At 56.0% G+C, this 13,105-nt stretch overlaps 4 protein-coding genes across 4 annotated transcripts; 2 read left to right on the top strand and 2 right to left on the bottom strand.

Moving 5' to 3' along the window:
* Positions 1-282: 282 nt before the first annotated feature.
* On the bottom strand, positions 283-2,110 carry VDAG_10354 (DnaJ domain-containing protein; the record flags this gene model as incomplete). The annotated part of the gene is made up of 4 exons (XM_009659823.1): positions 283-298; positions 700-986; positions 1,076-1,953; positions 2,041-2,110. 4 exons carry the CDS (start codon positions 2,108-2,110, stop codon positions 283-285), a joined length of 1,251 nt encoding a protein of 416 aa, XP_009658118.1.
* A 1,547-nt stretch (positions 2,111-3,657) lies between these two features.
* Positions 3,658-4,881, top strand: VDAG_10355 (uncharacterized protein; the record flags this gene model as incomplete). The annotated part of the gene is made up of 1 exon (XM_009659824.1): positions 3,658-4,881. One exon carries the CDS (start codon positions 3,658-3,660, stop codon positions 4,879-4,881), a length of 1,224 nt encoding a protein of 407 aa, XP_009658119.1.
* Positions 4,882-5,205: 324 nt separating this feature from the next.
* VDAG_10356 (uncharacterized protein) lies at positions 5,206-8,350 on the bottom strand (the record flags this gene model as incomplete). Its single annotated transcript, XM_009659825.1, has 2 exons — positions 5,206-7,286; positions 7,342-8,350. 2 exons carry the CDS (start codon positions 8,348-8,350, stop codon positions 5,206-5,208), a joined length of 3,090 nt encoding a protein of 1,029 aa, XP_009658120.1.
* A 598-nt stretch (positions 8,351-8,948) lies between these two features.
* Positions 8,949-9,816, top strand: VDAG_10357 (uncharacterized protein; the record flags this gene model as incomplete). Its single annotated transcript, XM_009659826.1, has 3 exons — positions 8,949-9,059; positions 9,137-9,428; positions 9,518-9,816. The coding sequence occupies 3 exons, from the start codon at positions 8,949-8,951 to the stop codon at positions 9,814-9,816; spliced, it is 702 nt and encodes a 233-aa protein (XP_009658121.1).
* Between the last annotated feature and the right edge of the window lie 3,289 nt (positions 9,817-13,105).

The raw sequence follows: 13,105 nt of genomic DNA on the forward strand, positions 1-13,105 counted from the left end.
GGAAGTCTTACCACGGTTCTTCTTGAGAGATCCCGATCTGCGTTCTGGGAAGGAGAGAGTCGGTGCTTGAAAATGAAACCAGATCATCAGCAGACACTCAGGTCTAATGGACCGGCATACGACTCTCCCCTATTATATGAATAAGAACTCAACACCCCCCTGCGCCCTGCTGCGATTCTCGGTATGGTATACCATTTTCCCCCCCTTTATCGTCAGTCTGACGCGCCCTGCCACGGGTTCCCTTTGATCGACGGGAGCCATTCCAGTTGCGCCCCTCCCATCCTAGCCGTGGAATTCGCTGGGGGGTGAGTGGCGTGTTAGACGGGACCTGGTGCGACAATGGCAAAGAGGACTAGGCACTTTATTCACAGTTCACTTGCTAAGAAAGAGTCGAGGCAGGCGAAAATCCTGCAAGAGAGCTTTGCACATGTATTTTTTTTTTCTTTCGCTGTTTGGCTGTTTCGTGGCCGCGATGGCCTGATCATGTTGCAGATGGCGCTGCCGGCCGCGTCCTAGTTTTGTCTCGTCATGGGTGTTTCTGCCTCTGCTTCACTCCTTTTTCTCTTTCTCTTTTTTGTTCACCTGCATTATCGACGACCTGTCAAACTCCTTCACTACCGACGTCAGGCGAAAGACAGCCCAACGCGCGCCATGAACCGCAAGTATGTGTCTAGGACGGCAACCGGCGTGTCCGCTCACCGCTTGCTCTTTTTCCGCCTGTTGACCTTGGCGCCGGCCTGGGCGCCCGATGACTTGGCCTTGCCGAGCGAGTCGGTCGACTTGTCGAGCAGCTCAAAGTCCTCGGCGGCCGAGTCGGTGCCGGGCGTGTCGTGGACGGGGTCGTTGTCCGAGTCGACGTCGACGAGGTCAAGGTCCTCGGCGGCGGGCTTCTTGCCGAGCGCGCGTCCGACGGTACTGTTGAAGGCCCAGACGGGGAGGCGAACGACGGCCGTGTCGAAGAAGGTGGGTTCTTTGAGCTCGGTGGGCTATCATCTCTCGTTAGTTTTCTTTTCTTTCTTTCTGGATTTCAATTTGGAAAAAGGGGGCAACTGTGAGGACAGGGGCTGAAACTCACGTCAAGAAGGAACTGCTCGAGGTTGCCCTCCTCGTCCTGCTCCTCGAGGTACACGTTGCCGCTGTGGTCGACGACAAGGACCTTGCCGTTCTCGGCGATGACGCGCTTGCGGGGTCCGACGGGGCGGTCACCCTGCGTCTCGCGCGGCGTGGCGGTGCCGCTGCCAGCGCTGCGCTTGACCTTTGTGGTGCCCTTCTCCTTGCGGGCGGCCTTCTCCTCGAAGCGGCGCTGGCGGCGGTTGACAGGGAGAGTGGCCTGCTGCTGCTCGTCGTCGTCGGCAGGGGGTGGGGAGGGTGAGGCGTAGTCGATGCCGGGGACGTCGAGGTTGTCACCCCAGGCCTGGTCGCGGGCGAACTTGATGTAGCGCTCGATAAAGTCCTTATGGCGGCGGTGGTTCATGTAGAGGGCGAGGTAGTGGATGGCACCGCCGGCGAAGAAGAAGACGCCGAACAGGGCGGTGCCGAGGCCGGGGCGGTAGCGATCATAGTAGTAGTTTGTGCCCTTCCAGGCGGGGAAGCCGTTGCGGAGGAAGTGGTCGTAGCGGTCGCGCTCAGGCCCGCTAAGGATGTTGCGGACGAGGCTGAGGCGCGACTGACGCTCCTCGGCGACCTTGACGGCGGCGCGGATCTCCTTCTGGCTCGGCGGCTTGTTGATGTTGACGCCGGGGATGAAGGTGCCGGCCTTCTTGGCGGCGATGCGCTCAGCCTTGAGCTTCTGCGCGACCTTGTCGGGGTGAAGGGAGCGCGTGATCTTGCGGAAGGCCTTGCTAATGTCTTCGATCGAGGCCGAGGGCTTGATGCCGAGGAGGTCGTAGAAGCTCTGGTCGGGGTCTTCCATGTGAGCGCGCAGCTCGTCGCGGATGCGGAAGATTTCACGATCTGCAGGAAGAGAGGGGGCACAAGATCAGCTTCAGGGGTCAATGGCAGGGAGAGTGGGGGAGGACAGGAGGAGGAAACGGTACAAACCTTCCTTGCTCCAAGCGGCGGCCATAGTCACCAGGCCCAAGAGGCCGAACAACAGGGTCATGAACTTCATCGTGGCGATGTAGTACGTCGGGGTCTGTCAACTATGTGTGTTCGAAGCAGACTGGATGGCGGCGAAGAGAAAAATGTCAGCGAAGCCTTTTTCATGCAGTATAGGGAGGCGAACAATTCAGGCGGAGCAGCTCCCAGGTGAGGGATGTTGCTCGAAAGGGAGTGTGTGTCCTCCTGAGGGGGAGAAGAAATGCCGTGCTATGAACGCAGGGTCAGCTTGGACAATTGGTGTTTTCGACTCGACTCACAAGACGGAAGGGCAGCCAGTCCCGTAGATGGCTTCAGGCGGAGATAAAAAAAGTTGTTGTCTGTCGTCGACGTGGGACGCCAGGTGGTCTCTTTGGGGGGGAGAATGGAGAAGGGAGCACGGGCAAAGGTAACTTCTTGATCCAGATGCGACATGGACCCTGGCGGCAGCAGGAGCACTGCACCAGCGCAGCAATGGCAGGGGTCACCATCTCCTCCGCTTGCCCTATTTGGGGTCTGGTCCGATCTGTCCATCTGCTAGTACCTGAGTACCTAAGATACCTTACCTACCTACCTACCTTAGGTACATAAGTAAGGAAAGGTAAGCTTGCGAAGGTAGCCACCTAAAGTAAAGGGGAGCGTCGTATAGAGTTATGCGGGTAGTATTATAACCGATCGAGAAGGTGTTCGATAGATGCATGATCTCTGGCCTCAACATGGATGAGGTCTTGTCTTCGTTAACCTCTTCCTAGGTTCTTTATATTGAAGGAAGTTATCTCTCTCTTTATACTCATACTTTCTAGCCCCGATAATTGTGGCTACTTGCGCGTTTGTCTCTCAACCAGGATAATTAACCCTGATTGCTCGAGAAGACACAAACGCAGCGAACCTCCTACGAACGCAAATCACAACTGCTGAACTCAACTAATAGACAGGGTTCTCTTCTCAACTCGCCTGTGTTGCTGCTTTATTTCTATCAGGCTTGCTGTTCAGAACGCGAATATCTTAAGCAACATGGCAACCTTGCTATGGAACAAAGAGCTGGTCAAGTCCAGTCTCACTGTGGAAACACGGGGCTCAAACTCGATCGACCGTCTTCGTTACGGCTACACAAACATAGACATTGTTCGACACAAGTCATCTTCAAAGGCATCCTTGAAGTTTATAAACTATGGCCATCGTGTAATCGAGTTTCTCTCTCTCTCTCTCTTGGCCACACCAACAACCACCCTCCGCTGGAACCACACCAGCCCAAGACTCAAACGTGCATACTCGTACCATCGCATGCTACCTGACTTACTATACCTCTTTTTCTGTGAACTGAACATTCCTCATCCCGCAGGTCCGGGCAGCATCTCAATAGCGAATTTCCACCTCAGAAGAAGTTGATACCAACCACACCCGTACGCGTTTTCACAACCCACACAAGCTACACAAATGCCGGGCTCTCAGCTTTGCCCCTTCCATCGGCTCGTGCCTAGCTGCTACTGCTCCTCGAGAGTTTGTCAGTGCATTGAAAGGATCCGCCTTGCAAGAGCAGGCTTGGGTGTTCGCTTTACAACTTGCCCAGGCTGTGTGGCCATGGCCAACGCCAACCAGCGTCACAGCCAGGTGTCAACGGGCATCCAGGGGCTGGAGAGCATGGGCTCCAACAATCTTGAACGGGCATTCTCCCGATTCCGAATACTTTTGCAGCGAGACCTGCGGGGCATCAGAGGGTTGGTTCATCCCACTGCCACGCGCTTTGTGCATTTTGACCGCAGGGCCGAGCGGAGTTTTGATATCTGGATGAACTGGATTTTTGACCACTTGGGCCTGGAGCCCAGTCAGATAAGGATGGATGTCAACTCTGGCCATCTCATCGTCAACAACAGAGTGGTCGCCCCTCCTCCTATTAGACTGACAAGTGCAGAAATCGACCGTCTCGAGCACGAGGTGGAGGGCCGCATCGGAGGCGCTCGTCATGAGGAATGCCGCGAGCAGCGGGACCGCCGTCGCCCGGTTGCAGAGAGCTTCCCGTCACTAGAGAGGGCGGTCAATGATCCTCCTCCAGCTACGCGTAACTTACCCAATCCGTACTCAACCCGTCAAGCGCCTGTCCATATTCGCCACGAGTCAAGCATGACGTCTTTCCATCGAAGACCCAGGGGTAGGTATGAGTTTGAAGACGACACTGCCGAATGCCCTCCTCTACGGGGAAGCATTGGGACGGCGGTGGATGCTCGTCCGCCACCGAGACCGCAAGTGTCCCGCCGGTTGAATCAGGTTGAGCGTCAGGGGGTTCAGCTTGGTAGCTCCCTCAATAGGTCCGAGGGTCATCCGGCGCCAGTTAACCCATCACGCCTTCGGTCTGCAGTTCGAAACGGGCCCCAGGCGTCGACTCGGGGGGGCTTCAGTCCCTATCGACCGGAAAACCGTAGTGCTACTCCTGAGCCTGTGCCTGGCAATGGCACCGGCACGACATATGCTCATGAACACGGTGAGTCCGTCTCGGCTCGACCCCAGTCGCGCTTTCTCTCTGCAGAACGACACCAGCCAACAGCCGCACCGGGATTTCTACCATATCGTCCCGAGTACCGCGTTGTGACTCCTGAGCCCAGGGCGAGCCATCCTGCGGGTACTACTTATCGCCTAGAGCAGGAGGAGTCACTTGATCCCCGGCCCATGTCGCGGTTTGGAGTGGTGTCGGGGCCTAACTCGAGGCCGGAGGCTTCGCACCGTGTTCGTGGAAGCGGCCGCGGCGAGAGAGAGGCTGGTTCTCTCCGTCATTCCCGCAACGAAGCAAGTGCTCGATCGCGGGACTGAGGCCTGTATTCGAATGCATGGTAAGTATGATGCTGACTGGGTACTAAATGGTGGCGAGGTGTTTTTGTTTATGTGTGTCGAGTTGCTCGTAGCGCCAGGCATCGTTCTCATCTTTTATGGCTGTAGACTGGTTCGAGCAAAAGACAGCACTGATGCGGGAGGAAAGTACACCAAAAGGAACACATGGTCATGGAAATCAAGGTACGAGGGCAAGCACTTCCTTCTTATTTTGAGCACCTTGCACGTAAATCTCATTCAAACCTTGGTATTCGGTTGTTGGCTGTTGGCCCTCGCATTAGACTCCCCAACACACGACAGACAGACCTACTGCCTCTTTACTGCCTCATAGTTCTGGCGCCAGTTCTTCCAGTCCATGGCCATGTCAATTTCACCCGCCTTCTTCTTCTTGTTCGACTTGCGCCCCTTCTTCTCCGGCTTGCGCTCGAGCTTGGCAAACTCGGCCTCGACAGCCGGCCGGCTCGCCTGGTCGGCGATGAACAGCGTGGATCCGACAATCAGGCTCGCGGCAGCCGCGGCCTTGGCGTGGTCGTTCATCTCGCTGGCCGCAGCCTCGGCATGGATATCTTTCAGCAGCTGCAGCGTGGCCTCGGCGTCCACCTGGACCGTCTTCTTCTGCTTCTTGTTCGCCGCCCGCACCTTCTTGAGCTGCTTCTGGTACTCCTTTGTGAGCTCGAGCGAGCGGTCGGATAGCGACTTGACCGTCGTCGTGCGGATCAGCTGGACGAGGGGCAGCAGAGCGGCGATGGCGATGGGGCTGCCGGCCTCAGAGCGGATGTAAATCTCCAGCAGCGAGAGAACGCGGCGCTTGAAGTTGATGACGGACTCCTTGGCCGCCTTGCGCTCCTTCTTCTTGCTGGGCTTGGTCTTGATGCGGTCCTTGAAGACGGCCGACAGCTTCTCGTCAAGGGCGAGCATTTCGGAATCCGTCATGTCGGTGTCCGAGTCGGAGGCGTCGGCGTCCTTGTCGAGGCGATGGCTGTTGAGTATTTTGCCGAGGGCGTCGTCGATGGCCTCGAGGTTTTTGACTTCCTCTGCATCTTCGTCTTCGGCCGCTTCGTCCTCCGAGCCGGCATCGAACCTGTCTTCGCCCTCCTTGTCCTCGCTCGCGCCGTCAGCGGCGTTGAGGGTGACAAACTGGACGCCAGAGTCGATTTCCAGTTCCGAGTCATCGTCCACATTGATCTCTTCCACGTCATCATCTTCATCGTCCTCATTATCCTCGTCCTCGTCGTCTTCCTCCTCCTCGAAATCTTCCAGATCCATATCGTCATTCTCAATGTCGAACAATGACTGCTGGCCCTTGGCGTTCTCATCCGCCGATAAGACATCGAGCAGGAGCTCCAGCGCCTTGGACGTCACGCGGCTGGCAAAGCAGCCAAAGACCTGCTGCGAGATCTGCCGCAGCAGCACGGAATCCTGCGACGCCATGGAGAGGAGAATCTCAATGAGAAACTCGGCCGCCTTGTCCTCGTCCGTCTTCATCCGTGACTGGTAGTCCCTGAGGTCGTCAAGAAGTTGCAACGCGTCAGGCTCGGCGTTGTAGAGCTGGAAGATGGCGATCGCGTAGAGGAGCGAGAGGCCCTTGGCCACGTTCATCTCGTCCGAGGCACCGTCGGCGGCGGGCTTCGCCAAGGCGGTTTGCAGCAGGGTCTTGAGCTTCTTGCGCGCGTCAGCGACGGCCTTCTTCAGCTTGGCGTCCATCTGGATGTAATCGGGGCTGATAGCCTCAATGGCGGTGCAGAGATACGTCGTGTCCTCGGCCTTCTTGGACAGGTTCGCAAACACCGACTGAAGGCGGTTCCGGCTCAGGTCCTTGACGAACTCGGACGCATTTTCTGGGACCCAGATCGGCGGCGCGTACGCCAGGGAGGCGAGCTCCTGGAGAGCCGCCTCGGGCGCAGCCGTGGCCATCTTGAAGAGATACTCGACGTAGGCGCGCAGCTCGACCTTGACCTTGTCCATGTCCTTTCCGGTTGTGCACGATTTGATGACGGGAGCGCTCAGCACGCCAACGACATCATCCGCCACGTCGGGCTTGATACGCTGCAGGATCGTCTCGATCGTCTTGGCGCCCGTCCTGACATCAAAATTGTAGACGCCGTTGTTGGTCGTCAAGTTTTCAATCATGATGCTCGTGAACTCGGGGGATCGCTGGGCCGCCTGGGCGACGGTGCGCAGGGTGGCGCAGGCGGCGCGGTGGAGGTAGCGACCCTCGCTCGCGGCCTGGTTCATGAGGCAGGTCATGAGGTTCTTGCTGAACATGTGGGGGAGGAAACTTTCGAGGGTCGATTCGTTGCCCTCGAGGGGGTGCATCAACAGCGTCTGCAAGACGACGAAGCCACGCAGCTTTTGGCCATCGGATGCGCTCTTGATGAACAGGTTATCTGTCGAATGTCAGCCCAGTCTCCAATCCCAGCCTCAAGGGTTGGCAGGACTCACCATCGACAGCACGCCTCCAAAAGGCGACAAAGTCGGTGACGGCGCCTTTGCTCACGTAGTAGCCGAGCAGGTACGGCCAGACAAAGTGCAGCTGGTGCGACCAGTTGGCCGTCTTCTTCTTCGTCTTCGCAGCGCTCTCCTCCTCGGCTTCCTCGCCCGACAAGCTGTCTTTGAGAATGGCCGGCAGGTTGGGGAGGACCTTGGGATCTAGTGGGTTCTCGACGCCCTGGCCCTCGAGCTCGGGGTGCGTCTCGAGCGCCGCCAGCCAGATGCCCACACCTTCAGGGGTCTTGGTCCACTTGGCGGCCTTGAGCTTCTTGATGATGGAGGCGACAACATCGGCCTTGAGCTTGGGTACCGCCTGCATGACGACCCAGCCGCAGTGCGACCGCAGCCAGACCTTCCTGTCGGCAAGGTCCAGCAGCTGCTGTAGAATGTTGTCCCACTTGTCGAGGTCTTCGTCCATGAAGCCCGCGCGCACGAAGCAGTCGAGACCGAAAAGTTTGCCAAAGTAAAAGTCCCTCTCTTCCTGACCCGTCATGTGTCCCGTCGGGTTGGTCCGCTCGTGGAGAATGTCCAGGACCTTGTCGAAGGTCAGGCCGGGGTATCGAGAGGCGCTCGATGCGTCACCGCCAAAGAGCTGTCGCAGGATTTCGGTAATGACGAGGCTGTAGCCGAGACGGGCGCCGGCGCGACCGCTCGCGAGGCCGCGGAAGAGGCGCCAGTCGAGGTGGCGCTTGAGAACGTCCTCGGGGACTCCATCACCGTCGAGCAGGCTGGAGATGACAGTTTCGGCAGCGACCACTCGCTCGTCGGAGTCTTCGCTTCCCAGGAGCTCGTAGAGCCTAGCCTCGCGCACGCGATCGCCACCGGCGGACTTTTCAACGAAAAGCTTCTTGTCGTAGAGGTCTTCAGGGTCGCCGCTCTTGGTGCGCTTCGTGGCTCGCTCCAACTCTTTGAGAGCTTCGCGCTCGGCGCGCTTGCGTTTCGCCGAAGCTGTCCTTGTCATGGTTTCGTCGGAAGGGCTCTCGATTGGCCAGAATCTAGTGATCGGGATCAATTGAACTGCTGCGACTTGGGCAGCATGTGAAGAGCATCACCAAAAAAATGTCAGAGAGAAAAGTTCTGCCGGGTGCGACCGCCTCGAACATTGGGTGCCGCCCCGCGATTTCCCCCCACAGTTAGCCGCGCCTTAGGTGGGGTGTCTTTTTGGTCAATATCACGACCACCATCAACTGTAACCTCGATCATGATCACAACTTTCAATGTTACAAACCTTTGTAGAAGCCAATGATTCTCCTGCTTTCGTCTCGCAACAGTATTATTAAAGGGGTGCAGTAAGTCCCTGGTCACATAGAGTCATCAAAAGGAGAGAGACTACGGCTTGTCAGCGAACAAGTGGATTTACAAGGTGGCTCTACAGGCTTGGCTTAGAAGCTTGGCCATGATGGGGGCGTGTGCATAATACATATGAAGTACTTTCTCTTAGTGAGGGAGTTTCTGGCTGGAAGAACTACTCAGTCAACTCAACGAACGGTTGTTCCTCATTGCAGGTACCATGTTCAACCAACTATTTGCTTTCCCCAAAGCAGAACACGGATCTTGCAATGGAACTTCATGCTGTCAGAGATCTGGGGACACCCAAGCGTGTTGGACCAAGCATGTCAAATACCAGCTCTGCCGATGGCTTCGTTTTCCGCAAAGCCGGCCCTGAGCATGTTCATCTCTTCTAGCCAATACCAGAGTCAGCGGCGTTGCCGATATTCCGAGGATCTCTGGCGTTTCAATCGTGTAGTACTTGGCCATTGCGAGGTCGGCACGTGGTATCCTGACTGTGTGTCCAACGGCGAGGAGGTCGACGCCATCTGTCCCTCAACTGCAGACTTCCTCGGATTTGACATCCCGATACTATAACTACTCACCCGGTTTTGTCTGCCCTAACGCGTACGAAATTGCTGGCATCATTGCCATGGACGGCAGCTCAGCCACTGTGACGGGCGTCTTCACGTCAACCCGCTTCCAGTATCCTGAAGGCGGCCCAACGTCCTTCCTGGCCGCAAACTTTTTGATGCCTCCCTGGCTATGCAGTAAAGCACCATTCGTCACTGGGAGATCACCGTCTTTCTCAGCAGCTTCTCAGCCAACCCAGAGAATAGGTGCTGCTCGTACTTTCCAGTCATCGAGCTCGCCGAAAAGACGGGCTCCCTCTTCCGGCTCATCAACACCACCCGCGAGACGGTCACGCGCACGTTTGACTACTTTGGCAAGACGACGACCCGGACGGAGCACGTGCTTGCGGCTGTGACGTCGGGAACGATCGGGCGCGAACCATTCACCTTCACCGCGGACGAGTCGGGGTTTGCCATGGAGGGCGATAGAATCACGTATCCCACCGATGAGCCGTTGGCCTTGGCGCCGTTGATCTTGATGGTTGTCGGAGTTGTTGCCTGTAGCGGTTTGCTGGTTGCATGGTGATTCGTACACTTGCGATGCTATTAGATTTGTGAGCACAAGTAATACTGCTAGATGACAATCGAATGAAAATGGGAGTACCTGTGTTTGAGTGATTAGATGCCGATTCTGGTGTTGCTCATAAAACTTTCTAACCCTTCAACTTCTGGACAATACACGATGTTTTCATCTATAGTCTCATTAGAATTAATTCGTCGACGAAAGTGGACAACGGTCAGTCATAATGACACGACTTGAAAGAAAAGTTATCGCGGTATGCCATGTAGTTTGTCATATAATGCAGTTTATCAAACATGATACTCCGTCAATATTCAGACGGGAGGTTTAAAGCTATAATGTAGTTTTTCTCAGGTCATTGGATAAAAGTTCGATAAAGTAAGCTTTCCCGCAAGATGTTGACGAACAAGAAATATTGGACGAAATACCAGCACGACAAACTAGCTGTAATACAAGTATCACGATCCCAAGTACGTCTGGTCTCTGTCAAGACCGGACAAACAAAGCAATGTTCTAAAAACCCCGAAGAATCCGAATGCTGCTCTCCCCTCCCGTCACCAGGTGCAGAGCTTGTACACACCAGCAGTCGGCATCATACCACTGCTACCACTCATCGACCATATCTCGCCCATAACAAGCACCGCTAGCGTCATCAAACTTGAGTAGCGCACAGGAGTCAACGTGGCAGCTTTCTGTTGCTGTATGATTCAGCTACACCATCCAGCAGACGTGAGACGTGTATTCGCCTGTCAACAACGACACCACCAGGTGACCAGAGACCACTCGTCGTGTCACACCGAAACATCACGCTATCGCGTCGATCATGCTCACAGCCAATGGACCTCGTGCTGGCGTCTCTTTCGACGGCTCACAGCCAAAGCCGCTCACACCTCTATCTCAATACCACACAGCCATCTCGGTGACAAGCTCGGTACCTCCCGGAGAGTGCGGCCAAGTTTGTTTCTGCATCGGCAGAGAGACGCAGAGACCCTTTGCCGTGCGCGATGCTGCAACCGTTGTTATCGTCATAACGATGATCTGGTCTCTGAACAAGATGAACCCCGAGCTCGAGCTCAAACTGTTCATCTCGGCTCATTTTCCAACCATCAAGTTCAACATCAAAATTTCAGGGGTTGTACCGACGAACAAACCCCCACAGCACGGCTTCCAGACTTGCACAGGGTTCAAAACGGTTCCCTCTTGGGAAGGATATTGAACACTCCCGTAGTCGACCACGATGGAGCACCCTCCAGCCCCTAGAGCTGGCAAGCCTGCTGCCAACCCCGACTCTGGCACGCGGGTGGTGCCACGTAATCATCTCAGGGTCTCGACAGGTAGCGCAACCCGGTGGCATTCGCGCTTGAGGCGCAAAATAGTGAACTACGGGATATAGAGGAAAGGGGAAAGAGACGTCGGATAATCTGGTGCGGAATGCCACCCACAGCGGCTGTGGCACAGGCCTCGAAAAGGAGACGTTGCGGTGGACAACTGCGCCGGTGTTGATGGCCGACTATGCCCGCGTGACAAACGTTCCTTGCAAAGATTAAACTCGCCACTCGAAGAGCTGCCGGGATGTTACGGTGTCATTTACGCGGAATTCCGTAGGGGAGGGAAGCGCCGTGGCGATGCGATCTCGCCTCCAGAGAACCTGACAAGCGCCAGGCACACCCGCTTCTACCGCCAAAGCGCTGAGACACGGATGCCATGTGGCTACGGCAGGCTGGGGACCCAGATGAATGGAGCCGACATCTACGGATATCGCGCGCTGGAATGCGCCGCGGTTCGCTTACGGCATATATACCCCTGAGACCACATTCTCGAGAAGGGTCCCGTGTTCAGGGCTCAGAAAGCTTGGCAGGCACCAGGTACATAACATGGGACGCCCATGATTCAGACTGTGCGGCTGCCTCATAGGCTGAGGCAGAGGCAGAGCTTCAGTGTTGGAATGCGGGAAGACGCCGTCAGGTCTTGGGGACGAGGGTCGTTTGATTGCAATGACGTCGCGACACCTTGCTGCAAAGAAAATCAGCAAACTGTGGTACCACGTTCCTATACTCGGGCCGAAGATCCTAGGTGTAAGAGCCATAGGGTGACTCAGGCTGATAGTGGCGTTCTATCCATGATCAATTGTTCGTCTGCAAGGCGCAGCCTGCCTGATTCTCGTGGCTTGGGGAGATGCATTGCATCGGAGTCAAACGTGGAAAGGCTATGCGGTTCGGAACACAATCTTGCCGTAAGTTCCCGCTGGCCAGTCTCTTGTTTCCTAGGTCACATGCCGAACACACAACATGCGCCTGCTTGTATACCTAGAGCCATGGGTATAGCTCGGTCAGGCCATGCTTCTGAGCACTTGGGACATGCCTGGTACCGGTTCTGTCGTGAATGAAGTCGAGGGCCAGTGCGACTGACGTGCTCTGGGTTGAGACTTCTGTCCGGCGTCGGCACACAACTCTTCAGTCCACTGACAGGTCCCGCTACGCCAGCCTTGGAATGTTCTGAGCTGTCTATAGGCACCAGGGTTGTGCCTTGCAAACATCCATTCCCTGCAATAAAATTGGCTCAAGCCATCTCGCAGCATTGCTCGTTTAAGGAGTTAGCCTTGGTGTGCCTTGATATTGTGAAGACTTTGGACAACTTGCCAGCCATCTTCGATCTGGGCCGTGATCGCGCATGCCAGTCTCTATGGTAGCGGCATCACGGACGGAGATTACCACCGAACCGAGGTTTTGGCAATGGAGGGTGTTGAGCACCGGCATCTTTGAACGAAGGTAGCCAACCTCCTCGCCCTTGTGGCGGGTGTGGAAGTGGTGTAATTGTACGCCAGGTCCCAGGAATTCGGGAAAGCCGTTGTCAAAGGGCCGCGGCAGGTTTAATGGACCTTGCACGTGATCTCGCGTGTGTGCAAGGGTCGCGGCGCGTAGCTGTGATTGTTTACATGGATCGCGTCACTTTTCTTTGTTTACTCCGCACTCTCCACTGTGATCCCCTCATAATCAGCCCCTCCTCGAGGTCAGCCCCGTCACACCATCGCACCGCAGCAAGCTTACCAAAGGATTGCACATGACCACTGAGCCGGGGGTTGGTATTGGTAAAGAACGCATTGCTGCGACATGTTTGGACTCACCTAGGTTCTAGGATTCGGCAGACAAGTTTGCTTTATTCTGTTGCAAATATGCTTTCCCCCAAACGTCGGGAGGGGGGACCCCTCAGCCACCCGGAATTCAGAGAACGGCGCGGAAGACTTGGAAAGGTGAGGCCATGTTCCACATTCCGCATTCTGATGAGGGGAAATCCG

This window comes from Verticillium dahliae, genomic scaffold (genome assembly GCF_000150675.1).
Source record: "Verticillium dahliae VdLs.17 supercont1.35 genomic scaffold, whole genome shotgun sequence".
In the NCBI taxonomy this organism is placed as follows: Eukaryota; Fungi; Ascomycota; class Sordariomycetes; order Glomerellales; family Plectosphaerellaceae; genus Verticillium; species Verticillium dahliae.